This window comes from Hordeum vulgare, chromosome 3H (genome assembly GCF_904849725.1).
Source record: "Hordeum vulgare subsp. vulgare chromosome 3H, MorexV3_pseudomolecules_assembly, whole genome shotgun sequence".
Taxonomy (NCBI): Eukaryota; Viridiplantae; Streptophyta; class Magnoliopsida; order Poales; family Poaceae; genus Hordeum; species Hordeum vulgare.
The window spans coordinates 541,015,964-541,037,407 of NC_058520.1; the positions used below are offsets into that span (position 1 = coordinate 541,015,964).

Here is a 21,444-nt window from a genome sequence, read left to right on the forward strand (position 1 = left end):
TTTTTTTTAATTCTATTCGTATTTTTAGTTCTATTTGTATTGGTCCAACATGTATTTATAAATTTGTAGGAGCATAATACTAGCCCCAAACATTCAACGTTTATTGTTATTTATACCTCAAATATATATATATATATCAATTTTATAAAAAAATTATTGTTATTTATAAAATATTAAATATTTATTTAGAAAAATATTACCATGTATTTTTTTGTAAGATGTACTTTTAAAATGTATATAATGTGTTGAAAAATATTGGAAGTTTATCAAAAAATATACATATGTATGTTAAAAATACATTGGATACTAAAAAAATACACATGTGGAAAAGCAAAAAGAAAATGAAAAAAAAATCCAGAGCAGAGGGTGCGCGCATGCGCAACTGCGCTAACGGGCACGGCCCAATTCAACAAATCCCCGCTAAGTTCTGTCAAGGTTTAAAATAGACCGGGATCAATAAGTTCGGTGTGCCGATTTCAGTGATTTGAAGTTTAGGGTTTGGTTAATGTTTCGTCTACAACTTTAAGGTTTATTTTGGACTTTTTTCTAGAAATTACATAATGGCTGGCCGTGATCGTGCTCACCGATCGACCAGAGAAGAGAAATCCTGGATTCTGGAGTCCCTCTCCGTGACCGTGTGACTGACGACCACATTTGTGTTGTGCTGCTCTCTCATTGTCGGCATGCTATCTCGTACTGCAGACGTCCCATTGGCCCTGGATTTTTAGGCCCTGTTTGTTTCAAAAGTCCCGGGACTTTTTTTAGTCCCAACTTAAAAGTCCCTAGTCCCTACCCGTTTGTTTCCAGGGACTAAAGAGGGACTAAAGGTCATTAAATGACATGTAAAAAGACTATGTTGTCCTTGGGGAGCAGCTTCCCCGCCCTTCGTTCCGCTTCACCGCCCCCGCGCCTCCGCCGCCCAGCACCTGCAGGGCCTCCCGTTTCGTCAAGGAGAGGAAGGGGTCGGGTCAAGGAAGGGAGAGAGAGACCGGCGGCGCACACGCACCTGGGAGACGCGGGACCGCAGGTCGGAGAGGAGGCCGCCGACGGCGGCGGCGTTGCGCGCGTAGACGTCGGAGGAGGAGGAGGCCGCCGCCGAGGAGCGGTAGGCTGCGGCGGCGCGGGCGCTGCCTGGGCAGAGCCGAGGGAACTGGCGGCGGCGGCTGGTGGGGGCGCGAGGGAACTGGCGGCGGCGGCGGCGGCGGCTGGTGGGGGCGTGAGGGAACTGGCGGCGGCGGCTGGTGGGGGCGCGAGGGAACTGGCGGCGGCGGCGGCGGCGGCGGGCGAGGTGGGAGACGCGAGCGGGAGGGCGATGCGATGCGGGGGCAGGGTAGGAAAAAGTCCCAAAAAGTCCCTCCCATAGGTACTTTTCCAAATAATCCCAAACAGTCCATTTTAGTCCCTAAAAGTCCCTTCTGTTTGTTTCACATGGGACTTTTTAAGACTTTTTTTTAGTCCCTACAATAAAAAAAAAGTCCGTGGAAACAAACACCCCCTTATACGCCACACGGAATCTCGTCGTCGTCAGACGACTGAGCACTACAAAACGAAATATAGCTGACAAGGGCCACACCGCCGGAGCCGACCAGTCACCAACCAGGCACATCCGAGCCGGCAAACACCAGCTTGCCATTCGCGCCACGACCACGACCCCTCTCGCCATGGATCCCGGGACGGAGCACGCGGGCACGGCGGCGTGGCGCTCCCGCGCGGTGTGCGGCACGGAGTACAGCTGGTGCCGCGCCGTGCCGGGCGGCACCGGCACCACGCTCCTCGCGCTCCGCCTCTCGCGCCGCGGCAGCTCGGCGGCCGAGGCGGCCGTCCGCTCGCTCCAGAGCGCGCACCCCGTCCTCCGCGCCCACATCCGCGCCGCCTCCGCCTCCAGCCCCACCCTCGCCTTCCCCTCCACCGCGGCGCAGCCCGCCCTCGCGCCCCAGCCCTCCGCGCTCGACTTCAGCTCCCTCCTCGAGCGCGAGCTCAACAGCAACCCGTGGGCGTCCGACCCCGGGCCCGAGGGTGCGCCGGTGCTCTTCGCCGCGCTCTACGACCTGCCCCCGCCCTCGGGCGGCGCCGCGCTGTTCGTCCGGATCCACACGGCCGCGTGCGACCGCGCGGCGTCGGGCGCGCTGCTGAGGGAGCTCCTGGCGCATCTGGGAGGCGCGGGCGACCCGGAGGAGGAGGAGGCGGCGGCGGTGGAGGCGGGGTTGGAAGACAGGATACCGAAGCAGGACGCGTGGAAGCCGTTCTGGGCGCGTGGGGTGGACATGGTGGGCTACTCCATCAACGGGCTGCGCACGTCGACGCTGCCGTTCGAGGAGGCCGGCACGGCCAGGTCGACGCAGATGGTGCGCATCGCGTTCGGCCGCGAGGACACGAAGCGCCTGCTCGATGTGAGTTTTGCGTCACCTCATCATTTCCGGTAGAGTACATTTCACCGCTCGATGGGGTACTAAACCACATTGATGCGCTGCGTACTACTGTGCTAAATCTGATTTGCACATATAGATTAAAGGTACTTTGCACATTGTCATCTAGGCGTGCAAGGAGAACGGGGTGAAGCTTTGCTCGGCCATGGCTGCCGCCACGCTGCTAGCTGCACGGCAGTCCAAGAAGCTGGACAGTGGCCAGCAGGAGACGTACTCAGTGGCGACCCTGATCAACTGCCGCCAGTTTCTTGAGCCAGTTTTGGATGATCACAACGTTGGTGAGCCCCTGAAGCAAGCAACTCTAAAATTTTGTCATACTATTGTGTGGTGTGGTGTGGTGTGGTGTGATCGAGCTAATGTGCTAGCTAGGAGAAAGCTTCAAATCATCAAACACAACAGCTTTGACACCGTTACTCGTTGCAGGGTTCTTCTACTCTGCCATCACCAACACCCACAAGATACACGGGGAGGAAGGGCTGTGGGCGCTGGCCAAGAGGTGCCATGATTCCTACAGCAGTGCCAAGAACAGCAAGAAGCACCTCACCGACACCGCCGACCTCAACTTCCTCATGTGCCGGGCCATCGAGAACCCGCAGCTGACGACGGCCTCGGCGCTCCGGACGGCGCTCGTCTCCGTGTTCGAGGAGCCGGTCACCTACGACGGCCTGTCTGACCTGCAGAGCAAGGCTGGCGCGGAGCAGTACTTCGACTGCGCCACCGTGCACGGCATCGGGCCGTCGGTCGGCGTGTTCGACTCTATCAGGGACGGGCAGCTGGACTGCGCGTGCATGTACCCTTCTCCTCTGCATTCCAGGAAGCAGATACAGGAGATGTTCGACAAGGTGAAGCGGATTTTGGCCGAAGGGTGCAACGCCGGTGATGAGAAACTATGAAGAGAATTGGCCCTTTCCGTAAATAAACCTGGATGTTGCATATTCAGGTGCGATTTGTAATCTGCTGCTTGAGAATGGAATACACTGACAGGCATCAGTTATCCGAAAATTTTGTGAAAAGGAAAGGACTTGGTTGGCGACGAGAACGCAACAAAAACCCGTTTGGTTGCATATACGAGAGGTAAATAAATCAATGGTGTTTGAACTTATCACGGATGTTCAGTTTAGCGCATAAACTAGAAAAATACGTTGAACTGGTTTTAAAACTTAGCATGGAAGTGCAAATACGATGCTGATGCCATCCATATATGTAAAATGTGCCGACCTGGCACCGTATATCGTTGATCCCGCAAACTGTGGACTTTGATGGTCAAAAGTTAGTTTTATCCCTAAAAATGTGAATAATAATCATAATAATAAAAGTTAGGTTTAAATATTCATGTGCTATTAATAATTACCTCATAATCAACAAACATCCATGTGCTCAAATAGACATTTATCAAAATTAGGATCACTTGGCTTCATTTTGTGAAAGGCAATCCATTTATGGACAATGATATCAAGATTTTTCAAAGGAATAATTTAGATATCTTTCCTCTAAGTCTTTCCACAAAGTATGAGCACACTCAAAGTTTTGCATTTGATTAAGCATATTTTTTGGTACTTCTCTACTGATTAGATTAACAGTGTTAAGATTACCAAGCATATCAATTTCATCATCATGAGAAGGATGTATGGATCAATGGGAGACACATAGGGATATTCAACATACTTGCGCAAATGGAACTCATCAAATATATTAAGCATTTCATCTTTCCATTGTCTAAAATACTCACCATCAAGAATAGACACTCTACAACTAAAAATTCTGGAACTAGTCACATTCATCTTCCTGCAACGGTGATTAAACCAAGGTTTTAAAGACCTTGCTGTGATACAAATTGTGGGATCGATAGAAGGTGTGCCTGGAGGGGGGGGGGGGGTAAATCGACTACTTGACAAGATTAAAATCCTAGCCTTTTCCCAATTTTATGGTTGGCAGATTTTAGCAATTCTAACAAGTCTAGTACACCCTACACATGCTAGTCAACATATATGGCAGCGAAAAGGTAAAGACTTTGCACATGTAGTAAGGAGTAGATTTAGGAGATCAAACGCAAAGAGGTTGACACGGAGATTTTTGGCATGCTATCGTACGTCCATGTTAGTGGAGACTTCAACCCACGAAGGGTAACAACTGCGAGAGTCCACGGAGGGCTCCACCACAAGGGGTCCACGAAGAAGCGGCCTTGTCTATTCCACAACGGCTTCCGTCCATGAAGGACTAGCCTTACTCACGGTAGATCTTCACAAAGTAGGCGATCTCCTTGCCCTTACAAACATCTTGGTTCAACTTCACAACACGAAGTAGGACGCTCCCAAGCGACACCTAACCAATCTAGGAGGCACGACCCTCCAAAAGGTAATAGATGTGATAGAACGATGAACTCCTTGCTCTTGTGCTTCTAAAGATAGTCTCCTCAACACACAATCTCTCTCTCACAGAATAGACATGGGTAGGAGAGGTTGATTTGGTGGAAAGCAGCTTGAGGAGCCTAGAAAGAAAGTTTCAAATGATTGGATTGGAATATCTTGATCTCAACACATGAGTAGGTGGCTCTCTCTTAGAAAAATGAATCTGGCAATGAAGTGTGTGTTTTGAGTGCTTCTCTCTCGAATGAGAGATGGATGGAGGGGTATATATAAGCAGTCCTCATAATCCAATCGTTACACCTAAAGTGACCAACTCGGTGATACTGAAGTCATGAACTCGGTGGTACCGACTTGCACTAAAGGCAGCAACTTTTGAATCTCGGTGGAACCGATATACACAACTCGGTGACACCGAAAAGGTGGCTAACGGTCAGATGACACACCTCGGTGACACCGGTACCCAAACTCGGAAATTTCGATTTTGTGTACCGAGGCAACAGAAAGTTGGTCACCTAAACTCGGTAGCACCGACACAGTTTCGGTTTCACCGATTTGGTGGCTTTGGCTAGGGTTCTGTCTGGGATGAAAATCGGTAGGGCCGAATTGAGAAACTTGGTGGCACCGATTTTGTGTATGTGGCTTTGGACAAAATGGTTATGTGGGAAAATGACTGAATATTTTTGGTGGCTATCTCTGAGCACTTGAGCAACCAGTTCATCTTAATACCTCACCCCCTTTTACTAGTATTGGCTTTCCTATGGACTCAAAAGTGATTTCTCACAAATATAAAATAAAAAGTCTTCTGGCTTGAAGCTTGGGCCAATCTTATTCCTTTCTTACATCAAGGGGCATCTCCACATAATCCTTTAGCCAATGCTCTCTATGGGCTATTCCTGAAATATACTAGGTAAAAGTGTTAATCCGAGAGACAATGTATGTTGTCATGAATTATCAAAACCACCAACGGAGCATTTGTGCTTTCAAAATTTTCTTGACAAGCGGGACCCATTAGTCATAAACATATATTATCTAGTAATCATGTTTTGAATGTATAAATGGGCCTCATGCCACATAAGTTATATATGATGCCACGTCGGCGCACTTTACGTCGCCTCCCCTTTGCCCTTCCGATCGTCGGCGCACCCGTAGGAGCTGGCAGCTGGTGAGAAATCGTCTGAGTCATTCGATGAGGAGTCGTGGTCATCATCGTCGTCGTCAGAGTGGATGACGAGCCATTTTACCCGCCGGACCTCCATGTCCTGCTACCTCTTGAGCTTCGCGAGCCGAGGCCGCCTCCGCCGCCTTAGCGTTCTTTCGGTGGAGCTGCCGCGTGTCCGTCTCCATGTTCGTAAGAGACCCACGGTAGACCCATTCGAGGAGTCGCCCGTCCTCGTCGAGCTCTGCCTCCATCCCGCGGTGGCGACGCACGGACTCCTCCGCCTCCTTCCTCTCCCTTTGCCGCTGCCACTCGCGGCGGGCGGCTAGCGCCTCTAATTTCGACGTGCGTGTCGGGCCGGCAAGGCGGGCACAACCACCCACCGCTGCCTCACGTGGGGAAGCAGCAGGCGACGGGGCAATGGATGGCGTAGGGGGCGCGAATTGCGCATGCCGTTTGTGAGCTCTGCACACGGACCGGGAGGGGCCAGCGCCGGTGTCCAAGCTACGTCGACGAGGAAGCGACGAGGCTGCAGATCCAGAGATGCCCCGGGTATCCACCTTGAACCGCTCCAAGGTGATGAGGAGGGCAAGCTCATAGACCGGATCCAAGTCGTAGCCGGAGCGGCTGCTGGAGCTCGACATTGCGGGGGATTCAATCGGAATCGGTGCGGGAAGAGGAGAGGACTGAGCGAGGGAGGAGAGTGAGTGAGTTAGGATTTTGGAGCGATGAGCCGGATGGGACTTTTTGTGGGGTGGGACAACCATGGGATCAATGATGGGTCGGGCTTGTCACGCAGACGTGCCCGGGCCACCCATATCCACCCATACTTGGGCTGGATATGAAGGATGCGGGTCAACCCAGGCATTTGAGAGCAGTTTGAGGGGGCAGTTGGATCGAATTTTTGTGACCAGGCGGTCTGTCCAGACGATCGAATTTTTGTGACCAGGCAGTCTGTCTGAACGTTTGAAGGGCCGGCTGTAGATGCTCTAAGCAAGAGATTGCAGAAAAAATTGGTTGTCGAAGAACAGAGAGGAGACAGAACACTTCCCCATTTTCCATTCAGACTTGTATCAGAAATCCAAATTATGGTTCCTCTTGTACTGAATCCTGTTAGAATAAATCCGAGGCTCTCCGTCGATCTACCGAGGACCAAGCAATCACGAGAGCACGACACCGAGATTTGTTAACGAGGTTCGCCGATATGGCTACATCCCCGGGGCCTAACTACGGGCGCTCCTCCCCGTGACACCGTCACAATACCGAACACCGGCCGCCCGGGCGCTGGCACACGCCGCCGGCTGCCCCCGCGTACATGTGCTATTATGTTGGCTTAGGTTACATCGTGTGTCTACCCCCGCTATATATGAGAGGCCTAGGATACAAGTGTCCTATCAGGACACGATTCCATATTCTGTCTAAACACAATACTACCCAGAGTCCAACTGTAACCTACCTTGTACAATAATATTCGACACAACTCTAACAAACTCCACCTTGGCGAATATTCTCCACCACCTTGAGTTCATCCATGCGTCAAACTTCCATGTACATTGGACTTGAGATACGCCATGAGCACCACTGCTACTCCCAGACTCCATGTGACTCCACCTGCAACTGTAGTCCCTTCTCGTCTTCTTCACAGTCAACCCTCGAGCAAAGTTAAGTTCCTTATTACTCTACTTTGTGCTTCCAACTTCCGGAGTATCCATTCAACGTCATCACACACTGATCACTGACCTGCATAAAAGTGAACAACCCACATATTGGATGCCACGTATAAGAGTTATCTGAACTCAACATCCTCGCTCTTCCTTGACCGTCTATCTGAAAATTGAAGGAATTTCACCGTCGCCTTGTGTCACCCTGAGTCAAATTCGCAGTTGTCTCACCCTTTTCCCGGATAGTCTCTGACATGTCCCACAGCTATAGCACTACGCCTCCTTCTGTATTTGCCATCCGCACTTTGCCATGTGCACAAAACACCACAGAATATATGGCCATGTACTCTCTCCGCTTTTGACAATTTCAGATTTTGTCACTTTCTCAGATTCTCCATGGTCAATTCCTGTCCATCAACTAGCACTGATAGACCCATTCACCAACTTCAAACTGGTACTCGTCAACACCGCTTCAGCACCCTTTACACACTTTGTCTGACAACATGTCTGACCACCAGTGCCTTGTTCTATCGCTGTGTCCAGTGCTTACCGCACGCCTCGTCGCTATCACCGCGTCGAGCCTCTGTTGTCCTGATCAAGTTTTCCAAGGTCGCGAACCTACACCACTCAACCCCCACTGCAGAGAACCACCGATCATCACCGACCGATGCCGAGTATCACGTCTCCATCAGACCACTGGTACCCAGTCAAATCCACGTGTCTCTCGCTATCCCACTGAAATAGGCTACGATTCTACGAATTCTTACGCCGTAGCCCCTCCATCAGCACAGAGTGAAGTCTTCCGCTAGACTCCAGCTCCACCTTCAACATGACTCCATGTAGCTGGCCATGCTACCCCGCGCCTCCTTGACTTCAAGCTCTCATGTGTACACCGCCTTGAATCAATCCTGCGCCATAGTCAGTCGAAGCCGCACAAGCCCTCAGGCATGCACCACGTGTTTCCACGCCCCAGAAATCGGCCACCATCAGCATGACGCTCCTATGTCGTCGTCGCTGAAATCACCGCCGTCTTCTGGTTTGACCGACATTCCTGTCGATCCATCACATAGTCCAGTCCGACCCAGGCGAAAATTATCCGACTGCAACCATGCCCCACCTTGCGTCGTGTCCGTCCGCACTCCGTGCATTGTTGGACGCCATGTGTATGCATGATCCCATCACGACGCGCTCCAGACTCCTTCAAGCCTTATACACGACGTCGTCCTCGCCACGCGCACCACAAACCCTTACGCTATCATCCCTATACACAACACGTGTATGCAAAAAATAAAGCCGAAATCCACCACATAAGCCTTCCCGTGTGCACTTATCCATGAAGATCAAAAGATCCAAAATCTCCAACTCCATCATGTGCTCTCGTAGGCTGTAGGTCCATTAGGCTTCCTATTTCCTTCCAATGACTAGCTTTAGCCTGTTACTACAAAGCTTCTCTTTTTTTCACCAAACAAATCACGAACGATGCATATACAGCTCTCCGCGTCCAGCTCAGCTAACTTGGGCACGCGTGAAGTCTGAAATCAACCTTGTGGTTGTAGGTGCAGTCTAGAATGAACCTCCACGTCCAAATCCCTGAAGTTCATACCCTGAACTGTGAAATCCCGGATTTTTTGATCCTTGTGGGCTTATCCAAACGCAGGGATTTACACGTGGCTGGGAAAGGCTGGGAAGGCTTTAACCCTGGTGGAGCCGGACCAACTCCGCGCAGTTACTTCCCCTCTGTTCCTCCTCTGTTCGTCATCTGTTCCTCCTCTGCTGCGACGGCTCCTCTCCTCTGTTCCTCTTCCACGGCGGCCAGGACGATGAGCGGATGATCGCGGCGGCCGTCGACGACTTCTCTGGCAGAAAAGAGCAAGGTACGCCTGATCCACCTCCCCTCTCCAATCTGAGCTGGTTTTTGCTGGTTTTCGTTGGTTAGGTTTAGGGTTTTTGAAAGAAAAAGCTGCAGAAATTAGGGGTCAGAATCAGTGGGTTTGTTTGTTGATTTATGTTCTCCATTGTAGTAATCTGTTGCGATGGTTGCAATGTAGGTTTATTTCCTTGATTCAATGGACCCAGCAAATATATTGAACGTCACGTTCCATATTGGGGGACAGTTTGTTCGAATTGGTCCTTCTCTGGACTATGTAGGGGGGATGTGGCCTACTCTGATATTGAAAGGGACAAGTTGTCCTTGCAGGAGGTGAAAGGATTTCTTGCAGATCATATGGAAGTTAAGGAAAGCATGAAATTTTATTTTCTTATGCCTGGTAGAGAGTTGGTAAATGGGCTCATGTTTCTGTATGATGATGCTGGCTGCATGACAATGTGAGATCAGATAACTGATGGTGGAGTTGCTGATATCTATGTGGAATACAATGGGGAACAAGATGAAGAAGGGGAGGATGGCAGTGATAGTGCCTCTGATTTTGAGAATGAAATGCAGGATCATATGGACAGTGGAACTGAAGAAGAGATGCCAGATATTATGACTGCTGAAGATGTGCAAGTGGGTCATCAGAATGAGAATCTAGATGAAGATTTAGTGTAGCAAGTGTTTGTCCCTAATGACAATGGTGTTATCACAGCAATTATAAACAGCCCCTTGAAGAGAAAAAGTTCTGAAGCTTGCAATCTTTCTCAGAGTTCACAAGTGTGCAATCCATCTCAGCCTACAACACACCTTGTAGCAGCAACAGCAGAAACTACACAAAATGCAGCAGAGGACAGTGACTCAGATAATTCAGATGACAATGATTATGTTCCACATACTGATGATAGTGGAGAAGAATCAGAGGTAGTTGAGCTAAGAAAGCATGCAAGGAAGTTTAGGAAAAAAATGAATGAATCAAGCAAATGGGTTACTTTAGATGCATCAGGGGTTGTGCCTATTGATTTCATTGCAAATGTTGAAGAGGCAGTAGAGGAGATGGAATTTGAGTCAAGTGATGAAGATTATTCCTATGATGAAGTTGAGGAGGGGAACATTGTGAGAAAGAAGAGCAAATACCCTAGATTTGACCCTCATACTGATATTCCACACTTCAGTTTGGGGATGGTTTTTAGAAGCAAAAAACAATTTGTGAAATCAATTAAGAGATATGGTCTTTCTACAAAAAGAAGCATCAAATTCTTAAAGTATGAGGAGATGAGGGTTAGAGCCAAATGTGGATGGCCTGGGTGCCCATGGCTGATGTATGGAGCAAAAACTAGCAGGTGCTCAAGGTTCCAGATTATTACATATGAGGATGAGCACCATTGTGCACAGAACAGGGAAAATAGGCTTGTTTCTGCAAAGGTCATAGCAGAAATATATGAACATTTCATACTTGCCAATCCAATGTGGAAGATTGATAGCATCAAAGCCACTGTCCTGAGAGATATGTTTGCTAATGTGTCCATCTCAAAGTGCAAGGCTGCAAAAAAAAATTGTTATGGATAAGTTGATGAGTGGTATGAAGAGTGAGTATACTAAAATCTTTGACTATCAGCTAGAGTTGCTTAGAAGTAACCCAGGAAGTACAATGGTTGTTTGCTTGGATCCAAAAGAAATGGAAATAAATGTGTTCCAACAATTCTATGTTTGTTTTGATGCTCTAAAAAGGTTTTAAAGCTGGCTGCAGGAAAGTAATAGGGCTAGATGGATGTTTCTTCAAAGGAGCATGTCAAGGTGAATTACTTGCTGCTATTGCTAGGGATGCAAACAACCAAATGTACCCTGTAGCTTGGGCTGTTGTGGAAAAAGAAACTACAGAGACATGGAAGTGGTTTATTGGAATGCTAATAAAGGATTTGGATATCAATGATCAAGGAGATGGCTGGGTTTTTATTTCTGACCAACAAAAGGTTAGAATCATTTAAATTGTTACTGTTGTAATTGTTTAAATTGTTACTGCTATAACTGAATTCTTGTCTTCTTATATCTATTTTGTAGGGCCTAATTAATAGCATGAGAGATTATTTGCCTAGGGCACAACACAGGATGTGTGCAAGGCACATTTATGCCAATTGGAGAAAGAAACACAGAGATCGTGAACTGCAAAAAAGATTTTGGGCAATTGCCAAGGCTTCAAACAAACAAGATTTCAACTACAATAAGGCCAGACTTGCTCAGATAACCCCTGATGGTGCAAAAGATATTATGAGAACAAAGCCAATGCATTGGGCTAGGGCATATTTTCCATATGGATCAAACTGTGAGTCAGTAGACAACAACCTATGTGAGTCTTTCAATAATGCCATCATAGAATCAAGGTTTTACCCCATTATATCACGGCAAGAGATGATACGGAAGAAGATGTATGTCAGAATTTAGGACAGAGAAGCTAATGTGATAAATGGCATGGAATAGTTTGCCCTAACATTTTTAAGAAACTACAGGGAAACATCAAGAGAACTCAGTTCTATGAGGTGCTTTGGAATGGGAAAGATGGATTTGAGGTGAAGCATTTGACTGGCAGAGGAAGGAGATACACAGTGAACCTTGAGAACAAAACATGTTCATGTGGATATCTCCAGTCGGCAGGCCTTCCATGTTGTCATGCAATCTGTGCTATATACAAAAGTGGCAGAAAAATAGAAGATTACATTGACCCCTGCTACTACATTGAGACTTTCAAGAAAATCTATGAGCACTGCCTACAGCCCGTGGAAGGTGAAGAATGTTGGCCAGTTTCTCAGAACCCTAGGCCAGTGGCACCTGGATATATTGCCATGCCAGGAGCAAGGAAGAAAAACAATGATAGGAGGAGAGAAGAGGGTGAAGCTCCAAAAGGAAAGAAACTTAGCAAGCATGGAATTCAAATTACTTGTGGATCATGTGGTGGCAAGGGACATAACAAAGGCTCTTGTGGAAAGAATGGTGATAATAACAAAAAAAACAAAAGCATTTCTTGGGAAGAGAGGGAGAAAACAGAGGGACACAGAGGTAATTCCTCTATTATTTGCAACTACATTACTTTCCTCTATTATTTGCAACTACTCACTAACATTATTTTCCTCTATTATTTGCAGCAAGCACAGACTGAGGCTGCCAAAAGAAGTACAACTACAACTAGATCTTCTGAAGCACATGGAGGAAGTACATCAACTGGCACTGGAGGAGGAAGGGGAAGTGCATCTGCTGGCACTGGAGGAGGAATGGGAAGTGCATCTGCTGGCACTGGAGGAGGAAGGGGAACTGCATCAGCTGGCATAGCAGGAGGAAGAGGAAGTGCATGTGCTGGCACAGCAAGAGGAAGAGGAAGAGGGAGTGCATCTGCTGGCACAACAAGAGGAAGAGGAAGAGGGAGTGCATCTGCTCGCACTGGAGGAGGAAGAGGAAGGAGCAGTGGGTTCATGGCCTATTTCACAGCTTCTGGGAACTATTGATGTTACTTAGATGTGTATCCTGTGAGATGATGGTCTACTTTGGTTGTCTGTCCTGTGAACTAGTGGGATGTGCCCTATTTTGGATGTGTCATGTGAACTAGTGAGATCATGCCCTATTTTGGTGTCCTGTCAACTAGTGATGTTATTTAAATCTGTCAACTTCTGAAGTTATTTTGGATGTGTCCTATGAGATGTTGCTCTTTTGCTGTCAAAATTTTGTGTGTTATATTAATTTTGCTGCTATCAAAAAATGACACTTCAACCCTGAAATTTTATTCAGAATATTGTGCATTGCCTCACATCATGACAAACATATCCTGACTGCTTTATTCCAAAATACAGTACATTGCCTGCAACATCACAAAATATAGTACATTGCCTCACATCCATTACAAACAAATGAGCTAAGATATGATCATCCCTACAAATAAACCTGATACAAATATCACAATTCCACACACCATCAACCTAACTGAATCACCAACAACACCAACACCTGCAGTTCTCTCATGCACTGCCTCCTGCACTGCACCAGCACCTGCAGTTCTCTCCTGCACTTCACGAGCAGCTGGATCTCCATCTCCACACAATGCTGCAACTGAATCCTCAAGACTCCATACCCTATCTCGAAGGTCTCCCAACAATACACGCAGGAATGGATATGTTGGTTCGTCGTGCCATTGTAAGAATCCATGCTGCTCAATAAAGAGAAGATTTTTACACCACAAAACAGCAGAGGAGCATGTCACAGAGCAGAAAAGAGCAAAGAGCATACCTTAGATTCGACGCAAGCATAGTATCTCCTTCCAGGATTCGGCACACTCCATGAAATCCACCTCGGCGCCTTCCTCCCGCAACGACTGCAGAAAACAGTCGGCTCATAGTCCATCGGCTGCTCACGATAGGACACCGGCGACCTAGCTGCAGCGCATCTCCGGCGAATCCCCGCGCCGCTGCAGGATCCAACCGAGAACGACGACATCGCCCCCGCCGCCGCTCTCTCTCGCCGTGCTCTGTCTCCCCATCGAACCCTAGAAAAATTCCCCACCTGGGGTCCCCTCTTAAAAAGAAACCACATCCGGTCTAAAACGATGGGGGCCACGTCAGCAGATCCCGGTCTAAAACGATGTTAGGATAAAACAATCCGGGATTTCACAGTTCAGGGTATGAACTTCAGGGATTTGGACGTGGAGGTTCATTCTCGACTGCACCTACAACCACAAGGTTGATTACAGACTTCACTCCTTGGGCACAGCCCCTTTGGGCAGCGCTGCTTGGGCACAGCCCCTAGCAATCCGTCAACCCGCTAGCAACCTGCCCACCTGGCCTTGACGGCCTTTGCCTGGCCCCGCCACGCGCGTCATCTCGATGTGCCCCTCTGCTGGCTACAGCTGCCTGATTTCATCTGAATCCAATCTGCCCAAGAGTACCTGCATCGAACCGATCTCGTCGAAAAAACTCAGTCGCCGCCACAGTCGATCAACCGAACTGCTGCTCCCGATTGCTTCAACACGAACAGAACTCCGCCGCTCCATCGACCTTTTTCGGTCGCTCGACACCAGATCGATTCGACGAATTCTGCTGCACCTCTAGATCAACAGTCTCGACCTCTCGAATAACCTTGCTCATGATACCACTTGTTAGAATAAATCCGAGGCTCTCCGTCGATCTGCCGAGGACCAAGCAATCATGAGAGCACGACACCGAGATTTGTTAACGAGGTTCGCCGATATGGCTACATCCCCGGGGCCTGACTACGGGCGCTCCTCCCCGTGACACCGTCACAATACCGCATCCCAGTCTAAAGAAACACGACCGAAAGGAAGAGCGTTTGAGTGGACTGATTCTAAAGAAAAAGGAGTGAAAAAAAAACAGGCAACTGATTACTAAGTGGTCCATTTGTTTAGCTAGCGGTGGCGATCTTACAACAAACACTTTTTTCAGGTTGCCTGCCCTAGTCCATCACCAGATAAACTGATGATCTGTGAAACTTGCCAGGTCGAATAGTCTGCATCAGTCAATCCTATCATATCACCAAAATGAACTTGTCAACCCAAAGAATCTTATCATCTTGCAGATGGTAGATCACAGATCAGATCTGAATAGCCATGGCCTGGAGGGATCAGATTATTATCAATCCACCAACACCCAGACGAAAATATCAAACTAAACAGTAAAACAGGCCAGTAAAAACCATTGCCATTGCCTCTTCGGCCGTCATGTTAAACGGCACTGTCGGCAAATACTTCACGCATCAGCGAGGCCTACGGCAGGGAGACTCACTCTCTCCACTGCTTTTCATCATCGCCATCGACACCCTCCACCGACTCCTGGAGAAGGCAACGGAGTTGCACGAAATCGCACCGTTGCCAGGCAGGGGCATCCCCCTGAGAGTGAGCCTCTATGCAGACGACACCGTCATCTTCGCCAATCCGGCGAGAGAAGAAATCGAAGTTCTGATGGCTATCCTACGTGACTTTGGACAAGCCTCGGGTCTACACATCAATCCGTCAAAATCCACAGCTTCACCCATTAGATGTGACAACACGGACCTGCAGCACACCCTAGCTAGCTTTGGAGGGAAAGTTGTCGCTTTCCCGCTGACATACCTGGGGCTTCCGATCACTTTGTCGAGGCTTAGGCTAGTCCACATTCAGTTCATCTTAGACAGGATTAGAGCTAGACTAGCTGGATGGAAGGGCAAACTGCTAAATGTTGCTGGCAGGTGAGTCCTGGTCCGTAACGTCCTCTCAGCCCTACCTACCTTCGCACTCTTTGTGCTAAGGGCGCCAAGGAAGTGTTTTGACGAGGTAGACAAAGCTAGGCGCCGTTTTCTCTGCGCGCAAGACGACGGCGAGTTTGGTGGAGGCAAATGTAAAGTTAATTGGCCTACAGTCTGCTCCCCTCTGGAGAATGGGGGTTTGGGCATCCTAGACCTAAACCGTTTCAGTAGAGCCCTTAGGCTACGATGGCTATGGCTGGCATGGACGAGCCCCGACAGGGCCTGGCGGGGCATGACTCTGCCTTGCGACGAAGCGGACAGGGACCTGTTCAACGCATCAACAATAGTGGTCCTCGGCAACGGCGCAACGGCATCCTTCTGGCATTGCTCATGGACGGGAGAAGCCACCCTAAAGACGACGTTCTCGTCACTTTTAAGCACTCCAGGAGGAAACATAGAACGGTGCAGGAGGCACTAAGCAACAACACCTGATTAGCAGATTTAGCGCATGGTAACAATGCGCACCTTTGGGAGGAGGCAATTAGGCTACATAGACGGCTCCAAGATAGGGATCTTCAACTTCAGGAAGAAACTGCTGACACTATCACATGGAACCTTGAGGCTTCACAAACGTATACGGCAAGATCGGCGTACAAGGCACAATTCCAAGGAATGATGAAGTCCGATTTCAAGAAGATAATCTGGAAGACTTGGGCCCCCTCTAGGCTCAAGATTTTTGCCTGGCTGCTCCTGCGCGACAGGCTATGGTGCAATGACCGGCTGCAACGTCGAGGATGGCCAAACGGCTATTTTTGTCAGCTATGCCTGCGGAACCTAGAAACATCAACTCATTTGTTCTGGGAATGCCCCATATCACTGCAAATCTGGGCACATGCTGCCTCGAGGGCCGGATGCGCCTCTTTGTACCCTGCCGCATGGGCAACAAAGAGGGGGTCAGCCGAAAAAATAGTCACCATGATAGAAACGGCTCAACCAGTACACCGCAAGGCCACCAGGACGATGATCGTCCTGATCCTATCGGAGATTTGGAAGCACAGAAACGATTGCACCTTCACAAGCAAACAGGCGCATATACAAGATATAAAGAGCGCAATCACAAGAACCGTCAAGCTTTGGAGACAAGCAGGAGCATCGTTCTTAGAGCACCCTTTCTGGGAACCGCCGTGAAGGATCGCGACTGTTATTTCTCCACTTTTCCTTTTTTTTCTCTGCCTTTTTTTCCTTGATCCTTCGATCAACTCCCCCGTCACTTTTGTAACCGCATTTCTCCCTGCTATGTTTTAATATAAGCTAGCATCTAGCTGGATCTTTCAAAAAAAATATCACTCCAAATTTTCATTTCCCTTGCAAACTTCCCAGTGATAGGATAGATATACACGCTCTCACCCAATAAACCCAAGAATTACATGGCTGCACTCCACACAAGAGAAAAGAAGAGGGCTGGTTAGCATTCACAATTTACGTGGCACGTGAAGAAATTTTTGCTGAATCTGAAGCTTATGGGGATTTTACAAGTAGGTGCTCATATAGTCGTGTGGGGTTGTTGTGGATTATCGACGGGTTCGCGTCCTCCAGGCGCTCAGCAAGCGACCTGAGCATGGAGACCAGATGCCGGGTGTTCTTCGTGCACCTGCACACCAGGTCAAGGTACTGCACGGCCTCCTGAGGCATGAGCCCGGTCATGAAGAAGGGGAAGAGCTTCGAGTGCGTCATCTCCATTGTGCCCATGGCCTCAGAAGCCCATCCGGAGTTGGACTTGTCAGGAACGTTCCCCTCTTCGCGCTGCATCCGCCGTACCGATTCCAGTCGTGGGAGCATATCCTTCTCTTCCTCCTTGAAGTGCTCCTTGGTGTGATCCTGCCAGCGTTTGATTAATTTCAGGTCCACACCAAGCATAAAAAAAGGATCTGTGATGGTTTATGTAATCATTTGATATTATCCTAAAGAATCAATATATAGCAAATATTTACAAGTTACTCCCTCCGTAACAAAATGTAAGACGTTTTTTATGCTCTATGCAAAACCAAAAAACGTCTTACATTTTGGTAGAGGCAGTGCCAGTCAGATAAGGATAATGTATAATGATCCTATCATAGTAGATCATTTCCAAATATTAAGGTACATCTTTCGCATTATTCTAGCATGCATGTAAATCATTTCACTGTAACATTAACAACTAATTAATAGATTGTAGAAGTTGTCAATGCTCAGTTGGTTCTGAGCGAAACCGTTCTTGTCTGCATACTACTTGATGCCAAGATACCACGTGGCGAATCAACGCAGCAAAGCATCCATGGAAGTGCTCCTGATGATTACAACATGTTTGATCTTAGCAGTTTGCTGGGCTACGTCAACTCCTTTCATCAGCTTGGTAGGCACATGTAGATAGACCTGGCTGTAGTGAGAATAAACAGCTAAAATCCAGTGTCTTGCAAAGCAACTTACTTAATTCAGTTAATTGCCTAGGCCAGGCTGCACACTGTAGCTTCGGCCAGGCTGACTCTTCTCACAACTTTCCAGGAGCAAAACTCTAGTGCGGTGGTAGAGCTTGTACGCAATAGCAATGGTGGAGGATCTCTATCCAATTCTTGAAGTTACAACACTAACTCAACCCTGCATGTGCCGCTGAAATCCTCGAAAGCAAATCTTACAAGGTAAACAGGTCAGGCCAGGCTGCACCCTGCTTTCGCCTAAACTTTCCACTCACACAATACTAATGCAGTCTTGTGGTGGTAGAGCTGTATGCAACTGCCATGGTAGTGGATCTGTATCCATTATCCAACTTGAACACTAAAATTAACCCTACATAATGTGCGGCTCAAACTATGAAGTTTTACAGAGCAACCAGGGTGGTAGTGGCCCTTGTCCAGGGCCACATGATCTTCCAAAAGTGCCAAGGGACAGTAGTGCAACACAACCAACTTTTCCATGGAAGAAGCAAGGAATCAGTATATATTTTTCTCGTGGGACTAGGTGAACTCTCATCATTGTACTTCACTTTCGGTTACTACCTTTCTGAGAGTATCTCTTGTCAGGTCATTAGCTAAAGGGGTACTGATTAGGAGAGGATAACATCCACACCAACAAATTACTGGTGGCACTTTTGCCGGAAGGCAGTAGACAAGCCTTGCAAGTCACAAAAGGTGAAGTTTGCATATCACCCTCCGCGAAATGACTTTTCATATAGCAAAATTCCAAAGCCACCTGCACTAGTATGTCGCCGATTCTTCCCGGTATCTGATGTTCAAACCTACTAGCAGTACAGTTCAAATACAAACTTGCAAGATTTGACAAGCAACGCGGAGTAAAGAATAGTAATGCAATAAGCAGAATAAGCTTATAAATGAAACAGCCACCAGATGCAATTAGTACAATAACCACCAAATGCACAAAAGAGCATGTACGTACCTGCAACGCCTTGAGGCGGACGGAGAGGTTGACCAGCACTTCATAGAAGAGGGCGCTGCCCAGCTCCAGCGTCAGAAGCGTTTTTATATCCTCCTTGATTCCGTTCATCATGGGCAGGTGCTTCCCGTGCTGCTCCTGAACCTTATCGCACACCCCTGCGCATAATAAGATACAATAGTTGGGATCAGATTAGGTTGCAGTCACTCAATCATATGGGCGTGATTAAACAACCACAACTGGTTGATTAAGCTCTTGGATCGAGGAGAACAACAAGGGCGTTTGGTCTAGTGGTATGATTCCCGCTTCGGGTGCGGGAGGTCGTGAGTTCGATTCTCGCAACGCCCCCATTATTGTTACGTTTTGTTTTGCACTAGGATGAAATCAGTAGCTTCTGCTCTACTACACGACATCCCTGTCTTTTGTTACCTTGTTCGTTTATTACCAATCGGATGAGAGAAAATGTCCATGTACAGCTACAAAGGCAAAGGCAACAGAAACCTTTCGATCGGAAAGGAAAAGAACGCTACCATCTCTATCCCTTCCTATCACAGCAGATTGTGCAAATCCATGAAAATTCACCAGCACGAGTACACGGCCGGCAGAAAGCAATTTATAGTAGGGAAACTGAGCAGTTGCCCATAGCCGGTGAATGCGCCCAGATTGTCAAAAGGGACAGGGAAATGCAGAAGACGACAGTGAGGAAACCACCAAATTGGTAATGCACCTACAGGTCAAAACTCCTCGAAATCCTGAAGGTGGATTAAGAAGGAAGCGACAGTGCACAAACAAAATCCTCACGAACCCGCTAGCAAAATTTAGTCGTGAAGGGCTGAAAATTTCGAAACGAATGGGGGAATGGGATGGGGCTGAAATTGACCTGGGAAGGAGGCCCTCTGGATGTCGGGGAACAGCACCCTCTCCTCCATCCTGGCGTGCTCCAGCATCACCTCCATGGCGTCCCCGTACCACTTCCCGAGCCTCCGCACCTCGGCGGCCTCCACCACGTTCCTCCCCTTGGCGGCCTTCTTGGCCCCCTTCTTCACCATCTCCGCCAGCTTGGCGGCGACGCCCTCCAGGTGCCGCTCGGCGCTGCGGTGCTGGAGCCGCACCATCTCGGCCACCTCCTCGGCCGCCGCGGCCGCCAGCGAGGCCCGCGCAGACGGCGGGCGGTCGGGCGGCGCGACGCGGGGCTTGCCCTCGAAGCGCGCGTCGACGTGGCGCAGCAGCTCGTCGGCGGCACCGCAGAGCTCCGGGTCGGCGGCGGAGAGGCGGAGCACGGGGCGGCCGAGCGGGGCCGCCTCGGACGGCGTGAAGTGCACGGGCGCCGCCGCCTTGTAGAGCAGCGCGACGCGGAGGCGCCACGCGACGGGGCAGCCGTCCGAGCCGTAGACGCGGACCACGCCCTCCCGCTCCCGCTCGGCCTCCGGGTCGACGGAGACGGACACCGAGGGGGATCTGGCCAGCGCGTACGGGGACACTGTGTTGCCGCCGCCGCCGCCGCTCGCGCCGCCGGATGCCGCGCTCGAGTGGGATGGCGGGGAGCCGGCCGGCGACGGGCGGCGGCGGCGCGGGGAGGGGGAGCAATTGCCCATCGGGAGGCGGGGCGTGGGCGTGGGAGGGAGAGGCAGGGTTTGGGGGGGGAGCTGCTCTGGGGGGAGGAGCCGGACGGAGGGAGGTGGCGAGGGGTTGAGTCGCGCTGCGTTGGGGAGCGGGGCGAAGTTGGCGGAGGTGGGCCCGGCTCGGGGGGCGGCCGTTTTGGTGCTGTGTCCGTCCGTCCGTCCGTCCGTCTGGGTTTTGCGATGGAGGGAGGGGATCGGAGTCGGACTGCCTCCTTCTCTTGTCGCCGTCAAGAAGAAGAGGATGGATGGAGAGGGAGGGACGCCGCTGATTTGCTTCGGAGCAAAGTGTGTGATGGTTTGGGTGGACTGTTACCCCTGTCTTCCTTTGGATTACTCGGGCTCGGATGTGGGGTGCTGTCAGAGCTAAGCAAGCATGTGATGTGGCCAGGATTCTTCCTATCTGGACCATGGTCACATTTGGATGCACTAAAAGACGCCATGCATCTCTCTTTTTTTCCGTCAAAAGGCCATGGGGAATTTGTGCTCTTTTCATACGAGAGGAAACATTCCGGTATGTTCTATTCGTATATGCAGTACGCCGTAGGACGTCTTGTGAAGACTGGACTGGACACATGGAAGGATGATTGTTGCGTCGCGTTCTGACCTTGTCGTGTGCCCCCCTTTCACCATCCTTGCCTAACGCATGCATCGGATAAGCCAACAGACCCTACGAATGCATGCAAGCAGGACGTGAACAG

The 21,444-nt window shown here is 49.4% G+C and overlaps 3 protein-coding genes and 1 non-coding gene across 4 annotated transcripts; 2 read left to right on the plus strand and 2 right to left on the minus strand.

Moving 5' to 3' along the window:
* Window positions 1-831: 831 nt before the first annotated feature.
* On the minus strand, window positions 832-1,361 carry LOC123440498 (formin-like protein 6). Its single transcript, XM_045117063.1, has 2 exons — window positions 1,250-1,361; window positions 832-1,205 (listed from the first exon to the last, which is right to left on the minus strand). The coding sequence occupies exons 1-2, from the start codon at window positions 1,359-1,361 to the stop codon at window positions 832-834; spliced, it is 486 nt and encodes a 161-aa protein (XP_044972998.1).
* Window positions 1,362-1,554: 193 nt separating this feature from the next.
* On the plus strand, window positions 1,555-3,428 carry LOC123440499. The gene is made up of 3 exons (XM_045117064.1): window positions 1,555-2,390; window positions 2,536-2,704; window positions 2,850-3,428. Exons 1-3 carry the CDS (start codon window positions 1,662-1,664, stop codon window positions 3,317-3,319), a joined length of 1,368 nt encoding a protein of 455 aa, XP_044972999.1. The 5' UTR covers window positions 1,555-1,661; the 3' UTR covers window positions 3,320-3,428.
* A 13,599-nt stretch (window positions 3,429-17,027) lies between these two features.
* LOC123442002 lies at window positions 17,028-20,719 on the minus strand. The gene is made up of 3 exons (XM_045118139.1): window positions 20,005-20,719; window positions 19,128-19,282; window positions 17,028-17,576 (listed from the first exon to the last, which is right to left on the minus strand). Exons 1-3 carry the CDS (start codon window positions 20,717-20,719, stop codon window positions 17,217-17,219), a joined length of 1,230 nt encoding a protein of 409 aa, XP_044974074.1. The 3' UTR covers window positions 17,028-17,216.
* On the plus strand, window positions 19,401-19,472 carry TRNAP-CGG. Its single transcript has one exon. It is a non-coding gene; the product is annotated as a tRNA-Pro (tRNA).
* Window positions 20,720-21,444: the final 725 nt, after the last annotated feature.

What these genes read in the sequence shown, in the direction of transcription:
- LOC123440498 (XM_045117063.1), bottom strand. Translation starts at nt 1,361, where the DNA reads ATGGGAGGGACTTTTTGGGACTTTTTCCTACCCTGCCCCCGCATCGCA. An exon ending in GCCGCCGCCAGTTCCCTCGC is followed by an intron (nt 1,206 to 1,249) that starts GCCCCCACCAGC and finishes CGCCCCCACCAG; the next exon opens with CCGCCGCCGCCGCCGCCGCC.
- LOC123440499 (XM_045117064.1), top strand. Translation starts at nt 1,662, where the DNA reads ATGGATCCCGGGACGGAGCACGCGGGCACGGCGGCGTGGCGCTCCCGC. An exon ending in ACACGAAGCGCCTGCTCGAT is followed by an intron (nt 2,391 to 2,535) that starts GTGAGTTTTGCG and finishes ATTGTCATCTAG; the next exon opens with GCGTGCAAGGAGAACGGGGT. An exon ending in TTTGGATGATCACAACGTTG is followed by an intron (nt 2,705 to 2,849) that starts GTGAGCCCCTGA and finishes TACTCGTTGCAG; the next exon opens with GGTTCTTCTACTCTGCCATC.
- LOC123442002 (XM_045118139.1), bottom strand. Translation starts at nt 20,719, where the DNA reads ATGGGCAATTGCTCCCCCTCCCCGCGCCGCCGCCGCCCGTCGCCGGCC. An exon ending in CCAGAGGGCCTCCTTCCCAG is followed by an intron (nt 19,283 to 20,004) that starts GTCAATTTCAGC and finishes TATTATGCGCAG; the next exon opens with GGGTGTGCGATAAGGTTCAG. An exon ending in TCCGCCTCAAGGCGTTGCAG is followed by an intron (nt 17,577 to 19,127) that starts GTACGTACATGC and finishes AAACGCTGGCAG; the next exon opens with GATCACACCAAGGAGCACTT.